Here is a 22,737-nt window from a genome sequence, read left to right as displayed (position 1 = left end):
TCAAGCCAAGGCAACAAAAAATAAACACAAAACAAAAGCCTAAAAGTCAGAAACCCACTTATAAATGGGGAGATGGTCCCTCGATTTTTCCTAACGCTTTAGGGAAATGGTTCTAAAGGTGTAGCCACCTATGTGGTGGCCTTCTCCCCAACGCTGTGGATTTCCAGAGCAGCTGTCACATCTTCACTAGCTGGGACTTCTCTGTCCCAGTGGCCAGGGGGTTGGCTCTATCCCCTTAATTGCTCCATTTCCATCCTGCCAGGTTCCTGCCTCCACTGTGGCCCCGAACCAGCCCTTCCTGCTGTGTATCTGCCACGTGGAGAAGAAAAGGATGGCTTTGTCTTGACAGTGGTCATCTCCGTCACCGATCAGGCAGGGGACAGAGAGCAGACCCACGTGGCAGTTAAGGTGGGTGGTGGTTGATGACTAGGGTTTCTTTACTAGGAAATGTCTCCACCCAGCTGAACCACAGAAACTACACGGTATGTGGAGGCAGCCGAGGGCATCATGGGCGATCAGCCAGCAGAACTCGGGTCGAGCCTGGAGAGATCTCTAAAGGAGTTCCTGGCTCAGAAGCAGGTGTGGGCGGCCGATGGGATGGGGAGAGCAGCTGGAGGTGGAGTGCAACCTTGCCCAAGATGTGGTGGTGGAAGCCATTGCACACAAACGTTTCCAAGTACGCTCCAGCCTCGGGAAGTGCGAGCGCTCCTCTGCCAGGCCTGCTCTGCTTTAGGTGCCAGCATCCAGAGCAAAGACCCCTGATCCCGTTTCTGGTTCCCCTCTCAGGTGGGACACGATGACACGGGTGTTGAAGATGTGACATTTCAGGAGACTGTGTCAGACAGAATCACCACAGCTCTGTACCACGAGCATGGCCATGAAGAGCTTCTCCTGTTGGCCAAGGCTGTGTCCTCTGAACTCAACAAGGAGGACCAGGGCCCAGGCTCTGGGCGACTCAGAATGGACATCAAGCGGAAGGTGCATGAAATGGGTCCTTTAAGGTCTGCGAGTGGCTGTTTGGGGTAGGGGTGGGGTTCATGAGTCATAGAAGCCTTGAGTGCCCCCTGGTGGTCACGGTCACTTCCTGCTTTTATTCTTCCACTGAGTGGTGTAAAGTGAAAGGAATGTCCACTTTCTCTGCCCAACTCTGTGGAATCCCAGTCTTCTGGAATCTGAGGGGAAGTCAGGAGCCTTACTCTGGCTCCCTCAAACTAAAGATCACAAAACGGAGGAGCAGAGGAGGAAAGTGGTCAGACATGCATAGACAAGGCTGAGAACGTCTGAAGACCGTAGGGAAGAATCTACTCCTTATGTTTTCTAGCTTCTGGAGATCATCACCAGTCCTGATATCCTAGCCCTCTTTACCCTGGTGTGTGTGTGTGTGTGTGTGTGTGTGTGTGTGTGTGTGTGTTTGCATATGTGTGTGAGCACATGCATGTGAGCACATGCATGTATGTGCACACGTATATGCATGTATGCATGTGTGCATCTGTGTGTGCACGTGTGTACACATGTGTACATGTATGCATGTGTTTGTGTGTGTTTGCATGTGTGTGCACGTTCATGTGTGTGCACATGTATATGCAAGTATGTGTCTGTGTGTGCATGTGTGTGAACACATGTGTATGTATATGCATGTGTTGTGTGTGCATGTTTGCATATGTGTGTGCATGTGCGTGTGTGCACATGTGTATGCATGTATGCATGTGTGTGCATGTATGCGTGCATACATGTGTACATGTGTACATGTATGTGTGTGTTCATGTGTGCGTGTGTGTGCATGTATGTGTGCATACATGTGTACATGTATGCATGTGTTCATGTGTGCGTGTGTGTGCATGCGTGTGTGTGTGCTCTAGAGGATCAAACATAGGTCTTCATTCTTCCATAGCAGGTGCTTTCCTAATTGAGCTGTCACCCTAGCACCTCATCACCACATTTTTCAACCCTCTTCTTTCCCTCCTCTGCACACATAACTCATCTTTCCCTATTGTTCCTGCCTCTTCCTTATGGAGACCCCCGCGATTACACTGATCCCACCTGTAACTGCCGAAAGAGCTCCCCATTGGAAGGTGCTAAACTGAGCTATATCTTCAGGATGATTCTGCCAAAGCATCTTGTCTTTTTTCCTGTAGGACAACACGGTCACTGGCCTCAAAGGTCCAGATGTAGCTTTCCTTTGACTGTTGTTCCGTCTGCCATACAAGGAGGTCTACAGAGCTGGATGAGCACTGCCATGCCTGGGACCCCAAATTCTCTGGAGAGGCCTTCCCAGTGCCTTTGAAATATGCTCATCTAACGGCCTTTCTCCCTCCGTGCCAAGGTCAGAGAGCTTGTGCTGAGATCACTGTCCACGGTCACCACCGGCCTTGAAAACATGCAGAGGGTCCAGGCTTTGGCTGAGGCGCTGAGAGAGGTGACTCATCACAGTGAGGAGCTCACCCTTGTGGCCCAGGTAAGAATTTCCACTGGCTGAGCCAGACTATGGCACACATTCCCTCCATGGTGTGGGAGTGGCAACTCATTAGAGGACAGATCAAAGAAGTCCCTCAGTTATGGCCCTGTCCCGGGGCAACAAGACTTTTGCTATCTTCTTCGTAAGAGTGCTTCATGGGTGGTTCAAGGGAAGGCGGTTCATGGCAAGCCCAGGTGCCTCATGCTGGGCTTATGGTCTGTATGTTTACTGCCCACTAGTGGGCACCAACGGGAGTACCTGGATCCTATTCACCTTGGGTCCCAAGTGTGGGTCTAGATATTGCTGCTGACCCACTGTGTGTCAACCTAACATGCAGACCCACTGTGTGTCAACCTAACATGCAGTTGCCGGCTCCTGCCTTTCTAGCCTGGGGTCTCCCTGACCCTCAGAGCTCCCCTACCTGCTCACACGGCAGGGCATTCACACAGTGCTCAGTGACCGGTTGAGGGTAGGGCACGAGTACTTCACCTCCTAGACATTCTTGGTGGGTAAGTCCTGAGCGGGACTGAGTCCCAGGTTAAATCTCAACAGGCTTGATAGCACCTTCTACACTGACCTTTGACCCTTCTCATGCTCACTTCCGCACTCCTCTAGAATGTTCTCTGGGGTCACCTTCAAATCAATGACTTACACGCAAACTTTTGCTTCAGGATCATCCTCCTGAAGAATTATACATAGTCAAGCACCATGTTCTCAGTGTTATGGCAGACCAAGGTCAAAAATGAAGTCATAAAGTCGGGGGGGGGTGGACAGTCCAGCTGTTCTGCCAGCTGATCTGTCATCACAGATCTCCCAGCATGAAGCCAGCAAGGCTGGAACTATTCCAGGGCCCTATGCTGTCGATATGACACTCCCTGTTCCGCGCCATCTGCACATCTGTCTGTTTTATGCACCCCAGCACATACACCCCTCCATACGTCTCCCATGCCCCCTTCTGTGACTTGTGCTTTCACTAACTTACTCGTTCTACAAGGGCTTCTGGAATGCCTGTGCACAGGTATTGAACTCCTTCACACATGGACCTGCCCTAATGGTACTTCGAGGCTATCGGGGCGCCTAGACATTAAACAAATAATTTCACAAACACATATAAAATTACAAAATTGTGATGAGTGTTTTGTCCAACTACCTGCCATCCATTTACCCGCCCACCCACCCATCCATCTACCAATCCGTCTATCCATCCATCCACCCACCCATCCATCCATCCATCCATCAATCCACCCATCCATCCATCCATCAATCCACCCATCCATCCATAAATCCCCCCATTCTCCATTTGTCCTGTACCCATTTCATGGATCCTCCATCCATCTATTGTCCACCTGATGTGCTTATGTCTATCGTTTATCTGTCCTCCAGCCAGCCTCCATCCATTCTCCTTGCATCCATACCGCATCCCCCTAGTCAGTAAATATTACCAAATGTCTGCTGTGTGCAGGACATTGTGCACAGTACTCTGGGAAAGATTCAGAGGCACACCAGGCTACTCTCCCAGAAGAACTTCAACTCTGGTAAGGAGAAAGGAGCCAGGTTTAAGTCAGACTGCTTTCGTCAGGCTCTGGTCTTTCTCTTCCCTGGCTCGGGCCGTCCCGTGCACCCCTCCAATATACTTATGCTCTGAATGACCCATCCCTGGCAGGGGCTCACCTGGTTTTTCTTCTTTGGGTGATCACAGTGGGAGGCCAGCCAGGCTCTGCAGCGTAACACTGAAGCCCTGTTGGCAGCCAAGGTTCATCCCAAGGATCAGAGACGCCAGGAAGCCACGAGAGCCATGTTCGAGGCTGTGGGGAGTGTTCTGAAAGCTTCCCTCAGCCACGGATCAGATGAGCCTGCAGAGGCCAACAGCAGCCAGGTGAGTGCCCTGGACCAGATGCAGGCCTCGTCCGTGCTGGGCCGTGCTGCACACCCATCTCATGCCAGGGTCACTAGGATTCCTCACGCCAATCTACAGACGGGGGAATCGGGGTAAAGGTTACAGTGCTTCTTGGAGGCGGGAAGGAAGGCTCTAGAAAGCAAGTGTGGATAGCACACGGAACAGGGGTCCTGCACTTAGTGAATCCCACCTGTCTCTTGGGAGCTAAGGCACCCAACTGCCCTAAGACTCCTCTCCTCATCTGTACCGGAAGGGATTCTGCCTCATCCCATCAGCTGTCCACTGGACGGGTTATAGGAACCACTTGGCAAGTTTGGGCAATGTCCTGGCTCTTGTAACCAAATCACGGAGTATCTTTAGGAGTTGGCCACCCAGAGAAAGAAATGAGGTACAGGTGTCACCCAAGAGTCACTAGAGGGCCTTGAGAGTACTGTTTCTCAGGATAGCATCATGGCAGAGCCACAATGCCAAATACAGTAGCTGTTCCACAGTCTTCTATCCAATGGGCTACCTTTCCTACCCAAAACTACCACCATCACCACCATCACCACCACCACCACCACCACCACCTGAAGGACAGACACATGTAAAGATGTCTTTTTTTTAAAAGATGTATTTTATTTTATGTGTATAGAGTACACTGTAGCTGTCTTCAGACACACCAGAAGAGGGCATCAGATCCCATTACAGATAGTTGTGAGCCACCACGTGGTTGTGGGATTTGACCTCTGGAAGAGCAGTCAATGCTTTTAATTGCTGAGCCCTCTCTCCAGCCTGCAAAGATGTCTTACATGTGTCCGTACATTCACATACTACACACACACTCCCATGCTCATCCTTGCACACCCACACATACACACGCTTCACAACTACATATGCACAGTCACACAGGCACATGGCCACCTGCCCATGCACATCCCTGGAAGCCCCCAAATCCACGTGCTTCGTACCCTCAAGCACACACACACAAACAATGACTTACATTCACACACAACAAAGCAGTGGGTAGTTTCAGTAACACATCAACTTGCCCATGTGCACTCATGCATACTTAAACACATGCCCTCAGGTCGACACCCAGATTCACTCATACACACTCACATTTTCACGCTGGTGCTCACACTGACTCGCATGTACATTCTCAGACACATGCATACATGCAATGACACCTTGCGTACAGTCATGGATCTGCATAGACACAAATACACAGACAGCTATACACACAAGTCATACACACACACACACACACACACACACACACACACACACACACACACAACCCTATTCTGTCCTCAGCTAGGTCCTTACCCTAGCCTTGTTTGTCATCATGAGCACGTGTCAAAACATTTCTAAACATTGATTTATTCTGGGCCACACAAGCCACAGCATGCATGAGGTCAGAGGTCATGCCATGGAATTGATTCTCTCCTTCCACCGTGGGGGATGAGGTGTCCACATTCTGTTCGTGTGCACATGAGTCCCTGGGATGGAACTCGGGTTGTCAGGTTCAGTTCAATTGTCTTACCCCAACCATGTTTCCCCTCTAATGTCTGACTTGGGGGTTTGGATGGGGCAGGGAGCTGAATCTTGCCTATGGCTCTTACCTCTGCTGGAGCAAGACCTCAGCCACGCCTATGAACCCACAGCACAGCCACACAGCACAGCCACACAGCACAGCCACACAGCACAGCCACATAGCACAGCCACACAGCACAGCCACACAGCACACTGGCTCTTCATATGGATCCTGAAGCCAGATTTTCTGAGAGCCTCGGTTCATCTCACCAATAGGTGACTTTCCTAAGTCACCTCCTTTCTCTATTTTCTCCTCTCCTCTTCCACCAAGGAGAGGGGAAGGGCTTGATTTGTGGAGCTGCTGTGAGGGTGGAAGAGTCCACAAGAGTCGGCTTCTGGACTTCTTGTAGATGCCTGCTTTGCCTATGACCCGCATGGCTGTCTTTGTCTATCACCTCCTAGTCCCTGCTAAGTGTCCCACACTAACCTGGGGACAGCAGCCAAGGGGACCATGATGACAGTCCCCAGTAGAGTTCTGCTTTCTTTCCAGGCTCACATTGTGGCCCAGCTGCTTCAGGTGGTAGACCGTTTGCAGAGTGCCCTCCTGCTGGGGACATTGCCAGGAGGCCTTCCCGCCATCTTGGCCACCTCCTCCGTCTCTGTGTACACAGACAGGTACTGAGCTCCATTATGCATGCCCAAGAAAGCTGATGCCCTAACCCACATCCCGAGCTTCCCAAGGCAGGGCCCAGAGGCCAGTCTCAGGGCGGGAGAAGTTCTGGGACCTGAGTCTGGTACATGGGTGTAGTGGAGTCTTTCCACCATGGTAGGTGTTTGTACGGGACAGAAAGAGAACTATGGAGGGATAAAGGCAGTGTTAGAATCACCTGAGCTGTGCGGTTAAGGGGGTTAATGAGGGCGGGAACCACCTCCTCACACACATGATTCTCATTTTGTCATGGGTAGCCCTGGCTAGCCTGTTATAGAGAGCCTGTGGCAATCCCAGATACACTTGTCTGAGCTTTCCCAGGAAGGTTTGTGTCAGTGAGCGCTGACTGGAGCTTCAAGATACTTTCTGTTGTGTGTGTTTCCCAGGGAAGTTACTCTGCCGTAGTTACGTATTTATTTGTTGAGAGCAGGTCTTACTGAGTAGCTGTGACTGCCCTGGGATTATTTATAGAGACCTGGCTGGTCTCAGAATTGCAGTAATCACTCTTCCCCTGCCTCAGTGCTGGGTTTTATAGGCCCAAGAGCTACCATGGGTAGCCTGATGGCTATTTTAATTCACCCATATATAGAGGAAAACAACAGAATGTAGAAAGAGTTCCACCTAAGTCTTCTAACTGACGTTAGTTACAGGCATAGGGGAACTTATGGGTGGGTGGTTATGAGACTGAAGAAAAGAGCCCCACTTGTCAATAATTATTACCTGCTTATATATGGGTGGGAGGAGCCTGTGTGCTCCCTGGGGCCCACAAGCCTTGTGAGCTTTCTTGTCCTTCCAGAGTGGAATGTTAACAGGCCCAGTCTTAGGGGCGTTAACTGATCACAGCTACTCTGATATGAGACGGTGAAGATCATATCCAACCTAGAGGGATCAAACACACACCTCAATGCTACTCCCTGCCCCATAGACAGAGTGGAGTCTTCCTCACTCAGCCCTGGTCCTTGTCTCTTCAGACTATGGTGGCTCTCTTGGGTCCCAGTGGCAGATTGCATAAGCAGTATCCAACTCTGAAAACAGGTCCCTGGTCTCATCAGATGGGACAAGGACAAAGGCCAGAAAAAGTGGGGCTGAAAGCCCATGGTATCAAAGATCAAGGCAGGTAGGGGAGAGAAGCTTGGAGAAGAGATTAGCCAGCCATCTGTTAAGTACTGACCTATACCAGGGACTGAGAGTCAGTTCTAAGCAATTCTGGTACGAGCTTGTTCATGGACCTCTGATCCACAAAGGGGCACCAGCAGCTTCTGATGCTGCTTCTATTTGAAGCACAGAAGTTGCAAAACACAAATACAGTCATCTCTGAAAATAGAGTGGAACCCCGTCCTCTTCCAAGCACACAGTGGGGGTTCTTCCTCAAACACATCTTCTTGTCTTCCTATTCTCATCCTGTGCTCAGAATACAGCCAAGGAGTTGGCAAGGCTCTTCGGTGCACACTACTGCCGCGGACTCTGTGATCTTCATCCTGCCTGCCACCACCTTCCTCTGCCCCACGGAGGACAGCCAAGAGCCTGTGGACATAAGGGTAATCCAGCAATGCAGCCTCGGAGATGGCCTTTATCATGCGCAAAGCGCTGGGGCTTGCATTTGCTGTGGCCCCATTCATTACAGTCAGGTTCAATATCTTCACCAGAGTCATAGCCAGGAGCAGAAGTGGGACTCAGACACCACAGCTCTGGACACCCAAGTCTGTTATTCTATTTCCAGCAGGTCACAAGGGCCCTCCAGCACCTTGGCTTCATGAGCTGATAGTGAAGCTCTCCAGGTTTCTGACTATAACTAAGACATTAAAAAGACCAGGGCCCCTTCCCTCCTGGATTAAGGCACATCTGATTTCCCTGAATGCTAGAGAAAATAGACCGACGTCTTTTTCTTCGACACCTCTTGCTATCCCTGCTACCTATGGGGTTGGCTTTAGGATGCCTATGAACATGAGTTTCAAATCTGTGACCGCTCAGTCCTTTATAGAATACGGTATAGCGGCCACATAAAACCTATGCCCAGTTTCACATATGCATATATACACATACATATACACACAGAGACATATGTGCACAGAGTAGATGGGGAAGGAAGAAAGGACTTGCGATGTAGTCTTGGCTGGCCCAGAATTCACTATGTAAACCAAATTGGTCTTGAACTCACAGAGTTCTGCCTATGAACTCTGCCTATTTCTGCCTTCTGGGGGCTGGGGTTAAAGGCACTGCCACCATGCTCAGCTATACTCTACATATGCTTTAAATCAAGTCTGGATTGCTTGTAGCGGTCTTGATACAATATAAATGCTAGGTAAGTAGTTAATGCTAATATGTTACTTAGGAGAATGGCAAGAAAAAAAAATCAGTACCCATCAGCACAAACACACTTTTTTTCCAAATGTTTTCAGTTCACATTTAGTTAAGTCCACAGACATAAAACTGAAAATGTGGAGATCTGATTATATCAATTCTGGGGGGAGTAAGCCTCGATGATTCCTGGAGCCAGCCCTTTGAGACCGCATCTCTGGAAAGTGCCTTCAGTTAAAGGCAGGGCCCTGCATCTACCCTATAGAGCAAGGGCCAGTTACCAGTCTCAGATCTAATTGTTCACCCAGGGGCCTGTTGGCACACCCCGACCCTCATCAGTGCTTCTTGCTCTTGGCTTTCAGATGATGAGTTTCTCACAGAACCCCTTCCCTTCCCGAAGCCACTTTGAAGTCAGCGGAACTGTCGGTGGACTTCGGCTGACCAGCTCCAGTGGCCGTCCCATCCCAGTGAAGAACCTGTCACAGAATATCGAGGTAAGCACTGTGCTGTTAGCAGCAGTCGGGTGGCACTCGGCCTTCTCTTCAGCTTGCTTTGGGATCAGATGGGCCAGTTCTGAGAACAAAGGTTAGAGAGAGAGAAACTGCTCAGTGTCTCCCTCACACTAACGAAACATTGTATTCAACTCAAAATGTGCATATCTGGCCATTCAGGCATCTTTGCTATGTGACAAGTTCCCCTGGGGACATAACTCCGTTGTGTGGAACTCTAATCATCGCACAGACCAAATGTTCATTTCCAGAGTTCACGATGCAGCCCCCCAAACGCCGTTAGATTCCCTCTAAAGTCAAGCTTACATATCGTGTGCAATGGGCACTTAAGACTCTTTTAAGAGCCTCTGACTTGTTTCTAGTCATCTACCATTTCTCCTCAATGACTGTTTGTAGGGATGTCCCCACGGTCGCCTGTGGCACTTGTGAATGTGCCACCAGGGACTTGGCAGGGAGGTGCAGTTAAGGAGTCTAGATTATCAAGGGGCCCGGTGGAGTCACAGGGGGCCTCAGAGGGAAGCAGGTGGGGTGAAGGGTTAAGGGGGGACATTGACTGTTGTTAATGGCACAGGGAGAGGTTGGGGTGAGGGGAGGAATGGGCCAGAAACCTAGGACCACAGGAAGGTGGAGAGACACCTCACTCCCCACCCAGGCGAGATCTTCCTGTCCACATCAGCTCTTCCACACCGACACCTTGGGGCTTTGGACATACATCACTTTCCCTGCCCATCTGCTGCCTGGCTGGAATTCTTTGTCTCTGAAAACAGATCTTGCTGCCCCGGATTTCAACACGCATCAAGCCAAATACGCTGAGCTTGGCCACCGGTGACGCTCTGTCAGTGAATGTGACAGCAGGGGATGCAGCTCTGGGGATCCAGCTGCACTGGGGACCTGGAGTCGCACTCACACTCAGCCTGGGCTATGGCTACCATCCCAATGAGACCAGCTATGATGCCCAAACACGCCTGCCTGCTGTGGCCGACGCAGGTAGACTCCTGCGCTATTTTCTTGAGTGACTTCCCAGGCATGTCCAGCTTCAAACTAAGGTGTCAAAGAAAAACCAAAGAAGAAGGCTGGGGAGATGCCTCAGTCGTTCAAGTATGAGGACCAGAGGTCCTTCCTCAGAAACCACATAAACAGCCCATGCCTGTGGTCCCAATCCTGGGTGGGGAAGAGTCAGAGGCAAGAGCGTTCTGGGGTTTACTGGCAGCTAGCCTAGCCGAGTCTGTGAGGTTGCAGGTTTTAGGGTAAGAACTTGTCTCAAAAATGAAAAACAGAAAACCAACCAACCAAAAAACCAGAGCTGGAAAGATGGCTCTGCAGTTAAGAGGACACAGTGCACTTGCTTCCCATCCTTCATGCTGGGTAGCTCACAATCCCCCTTGTAACTCCAGCTAAAGGAGGATCCGTGCCTCTGGCCTCTGTGGGCACCCACACATACCCGCATTCACATACCAAGTGCATATAATTAAAATAATAAGAATAAATCTTTTTAAAGCATGAAATAAGGTGGAAAAACATTGAGGGAGGTGTCCAGGGTCAGCCTTCTGTCTCCACATATGCACACATGGGCACACACACACACACACACAGAGGCACACACACCACAAACACACACGCATGCATGCACACACAGGCACACACACACCACACATATGCCACACAGGCACGCACACACACATATACGCACATACAGAGGCACACACACACATGCACACACACACACACACACACACACACACACACATATGCAATTATTTAATGAAAAAACAAAGACCAAACTGCCCACCTTCAGCAGCCTTCATGGGCTGATGTTATCGGTGTTATTTGCCCCCCGTTAGATAAGCATTTATTACATGCCATGGAGATGCAGGTGAGTCTATAAATAACTTTCCAAGGCCAGCTGCAGAGGTCTGCATGTCCCAGATATGAGCAGACAGGGTCTAGCCAGGTGCAGAGCAATCCCAGCACTCGGAAGACTAAGGCGGGAGGACCAGTAGGGCCAGTAGAGCCAACCTTAGCTACAGAGCAAGTTTGAGGCCAGCCTGGTCCACATAAGATTCTGCTTCAAAAGTACAAATCAAACAAAAGAGGATAGACACTCAGAAACCAGCCTGATACCACATAGCTGGTAAGGACGCGAGCCCTTCATGTCCTGACGTGCCCCTGCACACTGAGCAAGGCTACTCCTGGGGTAGTGGGGCTGCCTCTGTACCTACAGCCCTGCCATATCATCTTGGTGTCCCCAAGTGTCAATGACACCAGAGCCTTGTTTCCTGCAGGTGATCTTCCCACATGGATCCTATACCCAGAGGACCTGCCCTTTGGAGAAGGAATCTACTATTTAAGGGTGGTCCCCAAGGACGATCTGGAGTCTACCTCTGACAGGAATCTCACAGTTGGCATTACCACCTTCCTGGCACATTGTGTCTTCTGGGATGAAGCCCAGGGGACCTGGGACAACTCTGGGTGCCGGGTAAGGGCACAAAGAACAGGCTGGGGAGGCTTGGTGAGTGTGTCTACTCTGGTACAGTGTCTCTCGTCTCTGCTTCTCCAAGGTGCTCTGCGTACACCATTCCTGTGCTCAGGAACGCCCTCCTTTCCCTCAGCTAAGCCCATTTTCCTTGAGAAAACGTCATGGCTCTGACTAGGTCAGATTTCCTGCTATAAACTCTGGTGCACGCTCCCTGCTTCGCCCTGCTTGGCAGTGTGGTCCCCAACCTCTTTCCTGAGCCCATCTCAGGAGCCAGAAGTTCAGGATCACTGAATATGAACACACAGGATTCAGAAGGTTCCCCAGTGTGTGTGTGTGGGGGGGGCATGGCAGGCCAGGGTGCCACTTCCCAGAAAATGACCTCAGCTGTGTCCCGAGTTCACCTTTCCCAGCATTAGCTCATCAGTGCTTCATATGGCTCCAGGAGAGCTGCCTCAGAGCCAGGTCTGCCCTTGGCCAAATCAGCACCGTGACAGCTTCCCCAACTGTCAAGGTTCAGGATGGCCTTATTGTGATCAGATTTTTATCCACTCTGCATCACAGGGTTGAGGCCCATGGGACAGTGTCCTGCAGGGAGACTTTGGCTTTGAAGCCACCAGAGTACTCTCTAGATAGGACCAAATTGTCCCAATCTTGAGTCACATGGGCTGCACCTCTCCTTACTTATTTCTATCTAGAAAGCTCCAGTAGCCCTCCCCCTCCCCCCAACACCTTCTGACCTCCTACTCCACAATCCTCTCCTGGGAGCCCTTCCCATTGCCTCCTGTTACCTACCAAGATCAGCTGCCTCCATGGAGAATCCAAGTTTATCCCTCTTCCTCTCTGCATCTATGAGTGTGGCATTGCCTTTCCTTTACGGATCAACTGTTCACCCTGTCAGTCTACCCGGTGGTGGGGGTAGATAGGTGAGAAAACCATCAGATTAGAAGCCTTGCTGAGGACACAGACCAACAGCCGTGTCATCCTATAGCTATGGAAGGAGGACGCTAAGGGTGAGCCCCTTCTGGGCTGTACCAGCTGTAGGCAAAGCTTCCTGGTCAATCTCCACCCTGGCTTCTGGTTGCCACACTCAAGATTCAGGGACAGGAATGGCACAAAGACGTTCCTGAGATAGAAGGTGCCCACACTCTGGGTACCAGCCTTTGCAACTCAGGAACAGGCCTGGGCAGGAAGTGACTTCCCAGAGTACCCACTCCCCAAAGCTACCTTATATGGCTAACGTGGGATGCCCCTGCACCCTAGGGTTCAGTCTACCATCAAATAGAGTTGAGTTTAGTCTATACTCGCTGGATGAACTTGGGCAAGTTGCCCCACCTCTCTGAGCTTTAACATCCTAAAACTGGGTCAAGCTGAGTGGGGCTCAGGGGTGCAAGCGACTTTGCACAATGCCTAACATACAGAGTGGGCTCCCACTGCCGTCTTTGACTCTTCCCTGAGAGGGAACTTTGATATCTAAATAGCTCAGGGTGGGGCTGGAGGGATAGCTCGGCAGTTAAGAGCACACACTGCTGGGCCTGGGATAGTGGAGCAAAGCTCTATTCCCAGCATCTGGAGGCAGAGGCAGGAGGATCTCTGAGTTGAAGGCAAGTCTGGTCTACACAGTGTGTTTTGGGCCGGCCAGGGGTACATAATGAGACCTCGTCTAAAAAATTAACAGCAAAGACAAAAGCCCAAAAGTGGGGCTTGAGAGATGGTTCCGTGATTAAGAGCACTTGTTGCTCTTGCAGAGGACCTGGGTTCAGTCTGAGCACCCATGTGGTGACTCACAGCCATCCTAAAGGGAACCATTGTGTTAAATCCTCTGTTGTAAAGGGCATCTCTGTCTATAAGATGGGACAGGATCAGGGTGGTGGCAGGGAGAAGGCACAGGATTCACTCAGCCAAACCTAAGACTCTCAGTACAGAAGTGAACTCTCTGATGTTTGTGATGCCGTTTAAAATAGGCCCCTGGGGTTGGAGCGGTGGGCCGATTGAAAAGTGCTTGCATTGTAAGCACGGGTCCTGGGTTATATGGGAAAGTGCCAGGCATCTCTTGTGGAGATGCAGAGAGAGTCAAGCAGCTCCCTGGGGCTCTCTGACCAAACTGTTTAGCCTCCATGGTAAGCTCCAGGACAATGAAAGACCCTGTGTCAGAAGCCCAGTGTGGTAGTGCGCACCTTTGATCCTAGTGCTTGGCAAGCAGATTAAACAAAAAAATCGAAAAGAAAGAAAGAGAAAGGGGTTGGGGACTTAGCTCAGTGGTAGAGCACTTGCCTAGGAAGCGCAAGGCCCTGGGTTCGGTCCCCAGCTCCGAAAAAAAGAACCAAAAAAAAAAAAAGAAAAAAGAAAGAGAAAGAAAGAAAGGAAGGAAGGAAGGAAAGGGAAGGGAAGAAAGAGAAAAAAAGAAAAAAGCAAAGAAAGAAGAAGGAAAGAGAAAGGAAGGAAGAAAGAAAGGAAGGAGGGAAGGGAAGAAAGAAAGAAAGAGAAGAAAGGAAGAAAGAAAGAAGGAAAAAAGAAAGAAAAAAGGAAGAAGGAAGACAAGACAAGGAAGGAAGGAAGGAAGGAAGGAAGGAAATGAAGAAAGAGTATTACTGGGGAGGTTAGGGTTTGATAACACAATGAAAGTAAATACTGCTCTCTGAAAGTGAAGTTTCATTTTTCGTTGTGTGTATACATGCATTTTTTTTTCTTTTTTCTTTTTTTCGGAGCTGGGGACCGAACCCAGGGCCTTGTGCGTGCTAGGCAAGCGCTCTACCGCTGAGCTAAATCCCCAACCCCAATACATGCATTTTTGAATGTGGGTGCATGCACACACATGTGCACCCATGTGTATGTAGGCCAGAAGCTGATGCTAGGAATCATCTTCCGTTTTCCTCCTCATTCAGCGAGTCACGCTGTCTCAGTCACACCCACAGCTTGCTGACATGGCTAGGCTCAGGCTTTCCCTAGGGATCCTGTCTCCCCCTTCTGAGGCTGGACTTACTGGCATGTGAGCAGGTCCACCTTTCTCAATCCATTTGGGTTCTGGGACTGTGGACTCCACCCTCGCTGCTTTCACAGAGAAGCCAGGCTCCGTTCCCAGCATGCACATCAACAGCTCACAAGCACTTGTAACTCCAGCTCCAGGCGGATTTGATGCCTCTGGCCTAGATAGCCAGTCAGCCAGAGTTTGTGTAGCCCAGGTTAGCCTTGAATATGTACCAGGGAGTGACGTTAAATGCCCAACCCTCCTACCTTCTGATTCTGGGATTATAGACCACATCCATTTTATGCGATGTTGATCCAACCCAGGGCTTCATGCATTCTAGGCAAGCTCTCTACCAACCAAGTTACATCTCCAGCCCTAAACATAATTATGACCAGAGGTTGGCTAAATCCCTGGATCCGAAAGGCTGACTGTGTGGTGCCCACACTGAGGTGTTCAGCGTTTTTCTTCCCTGGGCTGAAGCAGATACATTTCCCAAACACGGTCTCTTCGGGGTTTGCAGGTGGGCCCACGAACCACCACCTCCCAGACACACTGCCTTTGCAACCACCTCACCTTCTTCGGAAGCACGTTCCTGGTGATGCCCAATGCCATCGACGTCCACCAGACTGCCGAGCTCTTCGCTACCTTTGAGGACAACCCCGTGGTGGTTACCACAGTGGGCTGCCTCTGCATGGTCTACGTGCTGGTAGTGATCTGGGCCAGGAGAAAAGACATACAGGATCAGGCCAAGGTGAGGTGCTGGGTTCCTGAGACGAGAGGAGCAGGGGCTGTAAAGGCCAGAGGCTAGGGGTCTGTGGAGAGACCAATTGAGGTAGTCTAGACCTTAACCCCTGGGGTCATTTTTGTCGAGTTGGCCCCTCAGCCTATGCATTTACAGAACATCCCTTTTCATCAAATCATCAGGGAGCTGTGCTGTCAGTCACCAACTAAATATTCACCACATGCAGGCACCACCCCATGTATGTTCGTGAACGACTGAGGGAACGAGTGAGTGAGTGTGAGGACTCGGTGTGGGAGAGCTCGAGGCTGTCTGTCACTCCCTCCTCCCCCCTATCCATCACTAAGGATATATCACAGAATTAAATGACATAAGGGGCCATTCAGCAGTCCCACTGCCGTCTTTGACTCTTCCCTGAGACGGAACTTTGATATCTAAATGGCTCGGGTTGGGGCTGGAGGGATAGTTCGGCAGTTAAGAGCACATACTGCTAGGCCTGGGATAGTGGAGCAAAGCTCTATTCCCAGCATCTGGAGGCAGAGGCAGGAGGATCTCTGAGTTGAAGGCAAGTCTGGTCTACACAGTGTGTTTTGGGCCGGCCAGGGGTACATAATGAGACCTTGTCTAAAAAATTAACAGCAAAGACAAAACCCCAAAAACAGGGCTTGAGAGATGGTTCCGTGATTAAGAGCACTTGTTGCTCTTGCAGAGGACCTGGGTTCAGTCTGAGCACCCACGTGGTGACTCACAGCCATCCCTAAATCCATTAACTCTAGTTCCAGAGGATTCACATGCATGCACATTCCTACACACATGCACACAAAACACATAAACAGATAAAACCAATAACAAAATGCCACACACTGATGTTACCCATGGACTAAGCTCAAAGTCCATTCCTAGAACCCACGTCAGGAAGCTCACAATCACTTGTAACCCCAGTTCCAGGGGATCTAATGCACTATTCTGGCCTCTTTGGATACCATGGCCAGGTGTACAATGTCACACACACACACACACACACACACACACACACTTAATCTCAGCACTCAGGAGGCTGAGATGTATGGATTTCTATGAGTTCAAGGTCAGGCTGGTCTACATAGAGAACCGCAGGCCAGTCAAGCCTACATAGTGAGACCTTGTCTCAAAAAAGAAACACCCCATTATATATAATACATATGATTTATGTAATATGCCTTAAATGCTACAGGCTGGTTCCCAGAAGGCAGTCTCTACAATGGAGTTAAGGCTGTGGGTGTGCTCTAAGAGGAACTTTTAGGGTGAGCCCCTGGGGACCTGGCAGGATGTTTAGACGGCAACGACAGCTCTCCAGTCCTGGAAGAGATCTGCCCGAGCTGAGATGAGATGCACAGGTCTTGGTCACACCCAGAGAGTTCACAGATGGGTCATTGACTCTCAGCTGCCCCCAAAGAGTATGTCTGTGACAGAGATGACTCCGCATCCTTGAAAGCAGTGCCTCAGAAGCTGATGTAAAACTTTCAAGGGAGGGAGAGCAGGGCAGCGTGACCCAGAGGTCACCGCAGCCCCCAGCTAAGTCAAGTCACTTGACGCTTTCGCTAAAACATCCAAACATCTCATCCCTTCTGAATTTCCTGGGGAACAGATCTGCTGGATAAACAGTTGGCTCACCATACCTGACACCGAACATTCTCGGTTTAATGCCCATTTCCAACGTGACCCCACAGTTCACTGTCAATAATGAAAGCGCTTGATGCTTCCTTACTTTTGCTGGCATTTTTCTTGGAGTCCTGCTTTCGTAAAGGACAGTTCTCACTGGATCGGATTATAATGAACGCAGTTTTGCTCTTGTATGTTAGTTGTCATGGGTGACCAACTCATCCTTAGCTGCTGGGTGGTGGGTGAGCTCACTGAGTAGGGTCCCCGCTAACTCTGTCCTTCTGTCCAGGCAAAAGTCATAGTTCTGGAGGATAATGATCCCTTTGCCCAGTACCACTACCTGGTGACAGTCTACACCGGACATCGACGAGGGGCAGCCACATCTTCAAAGGTACCTGTCCTTGGTGGGTGTGTCTGCCCTGATGCAGAGGTGGCTGTCACTTTGGAGTGTATTTGGCTCCATGGTTTTATGTGGCTGGTGCCCTCCTTCCATTTTGTATTTTATTTTTATTTTTTTTTAAGATTTTATTCATTTATTATATATAAGTACACTGTAGCTGACTTCAGACACACCAGAAGAGGGGATCGGGTCTCTTTACAGATGGTTGTGAGCCACCATGTGGTTGCTGGGAATTGAACTCAGGACCTCTGGAAGAGTAGTCGGGTGCTCTTAACCGCTGAGCCATCTCTCCAGCCCCCATTTTGTATTTTAGAGGAAAGAATATTCTTGTGTGTGTGTGTGTGTGTGTGTGTGTGTATGTGTGTGTGTGAGTGAGCATGTGTGTGAATGTGTATCAGTGGGAGTGTATGAATGTGTGTGAGTATGAGTGTGTGTATGTGTGAGTAATGAGTGTGTGTAAGTGTATGTGTGTGTGTGTTTGTGTGTGAATATGACTGTGTTGTATGGATGTATGAGTCTGTGTATGAGTGTGAGAGTGAGTATAAGTGTATGTGAGTGTGCATGTGTGTGTATGTGAGTGTGCGTGTGTATGAATGTATGTGTCTGTGTATGAGTGTGTGAGAGTGAGTATAAGTATATGTGAATGTGCATGTGTGTGAATGTGTGAGCATCAGTGGGAGTGTATGAATGTGTGTGAGTATGAGTGTGTGTATGTGTGAGTAATGTGAGTAATGAGTGTGTGTAAGTGTATGTGTGTGAGTGTGTGTTTGTGTGTGAATACGACTGTGTTGTATGGATGTATGTGTCTGTGTATGAGTGTGAGAGTGAGTATAAGTGTATGTGAGTGTGCATGTATGTGTATGTATGTGAGTGTGAATATCTGTGCTTGTGTCTTATGCCTAGTTTCGTGCAGTGCTGGCATCGAGCGCAGCACTTCTGAAGCCTGGGCAAAGGCCACACCTACTGAGTTACAGCCCAGGCTCCTGGTGTCTGGATTCTAGGTGACTCTCACCCTATACGGCTCAGATGGAGAGAGTGAGCCCCACCACCTGTCAGACTCTGATGCTGCAGTGTTTGAGCGAGGAGGGGTCGATGTCTTCCTGCTTTCCACTCTGTTCCCCCTGGGAGAACTGCAGAGCCTCAGGCTGTGGCATGACAACTCTGGGGACCGGCCATCATGGTGAGCTTGGAGATGGTAAACAACTAGGACCATCAATGTCCAGTCTGGCCTCAGTGCCTGAGTCAGCGCCTCCTTTCCTGGCTTCCACACACCTCTACGAGCACATAGAATAGCTCTGCATGGCACAAATGAGGCAAGCAGGGTCAAAGAGGCCCCTGGCTCATGGTCCCTTCAAACCAGACAAGAAGGGAGGCAGGCTGAAGTCCAGCCCTGGTGCTCCACACTCGGCCTGCCCCTGGCTTTTCTCGAGACTTGTCCAAGATCACACATAGCTTCACGTTCAGAGTAAGGTCCTAACCATGCTTCCTGAGAGCAAAACCAGTGGATCAGACAAGTAGTGTCAGTGTGCCCAGGTATCAGCATGCAGAGCCTTAAAAAAAAAAAAAAACATGTTCTGGGATAGCCTGGGGTACATAGTGAGAATAATAGCCTGGGCTGGAGCATGAGACTTTATCCCCAAAATGCTGGTCATGCCAGGTGTGGTAGGACACGTCTTTAATCTCAACACCTGGGAGGCAGAGGCAGGTGGACTTCTGTGAGTTCAAGGTCTACATAGTGAGTTCCAGGGTAGCCCGGGCTACATAGAGAGACTCTTATTTCAGAAACAAAAAAATAAAAAAATAAAAAGACACTGGGTAGTGTACACCCATAATCCCAGCACTTGAGAGGCAGGAGGTTGAAGTTCAAGGTCCTCCTTGTGTTGACAGACAATTTAAGACAAGCCCTATCTCAAAAAAAAAACCAAAAACAAAGGTCAGAGAGAAAGAGATAAAGAGACAGACAGAACATATACTGCTTAGGTTCTAGCTCTTTTAATAGATGTTCTCACTCTAGCTTAGGCTAGCCTTGAGCTTCTGGCAGTCTCTTGTCTCGGCCCATGAGAGCTGGGGTCAGAGGTATGAGCTACCACACCCAGCTTACCACTGTCTTAAACTCACTGCATTCCCAGGAAGCAGACTGAGAGGAAGTGAACCTGTTAGGTGTCTGTTGAAGGAGCCCCTGTACCAGCCAGTGGAGAGGGAAGCCGGGCCTGGGAAAGGCAGAGGGAAGTACCAAACAGTGGTGCAACCCAGTGACAGCCTGGCCCACCCTTGTGGATCTCTGAAGCTGTCCCACGTTGGACCACAATGTCCAGGTCCCGAGTCACTGCATGTCAGTCACCAGGAGGGCCATGGCCTGGACATAGGTGGCCTTTGCATCCCTGATGGAGCTGTGCTTACGGAAATGAGGGGCACATGTACAGCGCAGTGACAACTGGAGTTCAGCATCCAGGGAAGAGCAGCTCTGCCATCTTCCTACTGGCTAGACAGTGACACGAAAACTGCTGTTAGCCCACACTTCCTAAGACAAGCAAGATCTCTCTCTTCTGAGGCTTTGAAGAAGCTTGCTAGAGCACACTTTTTTTTTTTTTTCCGGGGCTGGGGACCGAACCCAGGACCTTGCGCTTCCTAGGTAAGCGCTCTACCACTGAGCCAAATCCCCAACCCCACACTTTAAAAAAAAAAAAAAAATTTATTTATTTCATGGATGTGAGTACACTGTCACCGTCTTCAGACACGCCAGAAGAGGGCATCAGATCCCATTACAGATGGTTGTGAGCCACCATGTGGTTGCTGGGAATTGAACTCAGGACCTCTGGAAGAGGAGTCAGTGCTCTTGATCGCTGAGCCATCATCTCTCCAGCCCTGGAACACCCACTTTTTTTTTTTTTTTTGGTTCTTTTTTTTCCGGAGCTGGGGACCGAACCCAGGGCCTTGCGCTTCCTAGGCAAGCGCTCTACCACTGAGCTAAATCCCCAACCCCGAGCACCCACTTTTTCCCTGGCTTCTTTTGCTTATGGCTAGGTGTACCCAGCAGGGGTCCAGAGTTTTCAAATGTATCCCCCAGCATCCGGCTGCCTCTCTCAGAACAAGCAGCTGCCTTCAAAGCTAAGCTGGTTCTCTCTGCTGACCTCCCTCCTCACAGGAGGCCAAATGTCACCCATACACCAAGGGAAGAGCATTACGCACTTTTCCACGTGTGCCTGTTTGGGGGTTCACTTTCTGAAGGTCTTACCTTTGTGACGTCCCAGGGAGTCCTACCCCCCCACCTCTTACCCTCAGAGCTGTATCTCCCTTCTCCAGGTATGTGAGTCGGGTGCTGGTCTATGATCCTGTGGTGGACCAGAAATGGTATTTCCTCTGCAACTCGTGGCTGTCCATCGATGTTGGAGACTGTGTCCTGGACAAGGTGTTTCCTGTGGCCACAGAGCAGGACAGGAAGCAGTTCAGGTACTTCCTTTCTGTCTTTTTTGGCAAATGCACTGCACGTCTTCCTTAATCTTAGGGAAGTAGCCTCAGAGCCCAGGCATGCTAACGAAAGCACATTCCAACCGGTGGCCTGGATATCTATGAGTACGTGACGCTGCTGGCCCAACGGTCCTGCTGGAATGAGGGCTCTAGCAGGATTTGCAGCCGAAAAGCCAGAAGTGTTTTCCAGGGGTTAAGGAGATGGGGGTCATTCACCCCACCCGTATTTCCTGATGAATGTCGAAGGATTATTTTCTCCGTTAGCGGCCATGGTCGTTTGAATGGTGAGATGGCTAGTTTTATGTATACACTAGGACACAACCCAGGATCATTTGGGGAGAAAGAACCAAAGTTGAAGAGCCTGTGGTATCTTTTCTTGATTGGTGATTGGTGCGGGAGGGCCCAGATTGCTGTGGGCAGCACAACCCCTGGGAGGTGTCCTGGGCACTGAAAGAAGGCTGAGCAGGCCAGTGTGTCTGCACCTCTGATGATGCCTTAGGAGGCAAACTCGAGCCTCATTCCTCCGTGGTCCGCCCTTCAGTTCTCCCCTCCAGGTTCCTGTCTCTGTCTCCCTGGTGATGGATGTTAAGCTGTCAGGTGTAATAAACCCTTGCCTCCCCAAGCTGTTTTTGGTCATGGTGTTTTGTCCCAGCCACGGAGACCCTAAGTAGGATAAACTCTGATTCAGCCGCTGGCCCTTTGGGGACCTTTTCTGTGTTTTAGGGCAGATGGGTTTTCAGCTCATGTTTCCTTTCCGTTTCTTCATTCCTCTGTTCCCTCGCCCGAGGTGCTTCCTTCCACACTGGTCTGCAAACACCCACGGACAGACGCTAATAGCTACATGCATGCACATCAACATACATCGTTATTTTGTGCGTGTGTTGTGTTTGTATACATGTCGGGGACAGAGGTCGTTCTTCAGTCACCATCCCCTTGGTTGTAGAGAGGGGTCTCTCACTGGTCTACAACTTGCCATTTTAACTAGGGTGGCCAGCCAGGGAGTCCCAGAAACCTTCCGGTCTGTCTCTGCCGTCACAACTCTAGGATTATAGCATGCATCACCACACCTATTTTCATAGGATGGGGATCGAACCCAGGTCCTCACGTAGTAAACACTCTACCAAAGCCATCACCCAGGCCACTTATTTTGCATCTATGGTATTACTGGAAATGCGCTGCCTTCTGTCTTTAATATAATAAACGTATTACGGTCACCCTTCGGGGAGAGTATGTTTAAGTCAAGTAATTTTCTTTGTTTTTGTCGAACGCTTGATCTTCCTGCCTCCGTCTCCCGTAGTACTGGGATTACAGCCATGTTCCATCACACCCAGTGTTCCTAATGGCTTTGCAGGAGCGCGCGCAGAATGGATGGCAAATTTACTTACTCTTCAGTGGTCTGGTGATATCCCCTTTCAGTGGCGCTTCTGAATTAGAGATCTGCTTTAATATGGGGGCATGGGTGATGGGTCCTAAGCTGATAATATTATAGCTATCTTGTCAAATTCAAATCTCAGTAAAGATACCACGCATGCTGACTGCTTACCTACCTGTTAGTGCTGAATATGACTCTAAATCCTTCCAGACATCAAGGGAACCGAGGCATGAGGAATGACGTCACTCGCTTGAGGTCACTGGGCAGAGGGATGGCAGGCCAGGACTCCAAGG

At 50.0% G+C, this 22,737-nt stretch overlaps 1 protein-coding gene across 1 annotated transcript in view; it reads left to right on the top strand.

Moving 5' to 3' along the window:
• Positions 1 to 22,737, top strand: part of Pkd1l2 (polycystin 1 like 2) — an 86,655-nt gene that overhangs the window by 31,381 nt on the left and 32,537 nt on the right. The window contains exons 15-27 of the mRNA XM_087596671.1: positions 263 to 408; positions 787 to 978; positions 2,324 to 2,455; positions 4,155 to 4,331; positions 6,418 to 6,542; positions 7,988 to 8,114; positions 9,237 to 9,368; positions 10,151 to 10,370; positions 11,666 to 11,859; positions 15,345 to 15,575; positions 17,494 to 17,595; positions 18,606 to 18,784; positions 20,908 to 21,054. Coding sequence (XP_087452797.1) covers positions 263 to 408; positions 787 to 978; positions 2,324 to 2,455; positions 4,155 to 4,331; positions 6,418 to 6,542; positions 7,988 to 8,114; positions 9,237 to 9,368; positions 10,151 to 10,370; positions 11,666 to 11,859; positions 15,345 to 15,575; positions 17,494 to 17,595; positions 18,606 to 18,784; positions 20,908 to 21,054 — 2,104 coding nt within the window. The remainder of the gene's footprint in view (positions 1 to 262; positions 409 to 786; positions 979 to 2,323; positions 2,456 to 4,154; positions 4,332 to 6,417; positions 6,543 to 7,987; positions 8,115 to 9,236; positions 9,369 to 10,150; positions 10,371 to 11,665; positions 11,860 to 15,344; positions 15,576 to 17,493; positions 17,596 to 18,605; positions 18,785 to 20,907; positions 21,055 to 22,737) is intronic.

Source organism: Rattus norvegicus, chromosome 19 (assembly GCF_021556685.1).
Source record: "Rattus norvegicus strain SHRSP/BbbUtx chromosome 19, alternate assembly SHRSP_T2T, whole genome shotgun sequence".
NCBI lineage: Eukaryota > Metazoa > Chordata > Mammalia > Rodentia > Muridae > Rattus > Rattus norvegicus.
This window is presented reverse-complemented; position numbering and strand designations above follow the sequence as displayed.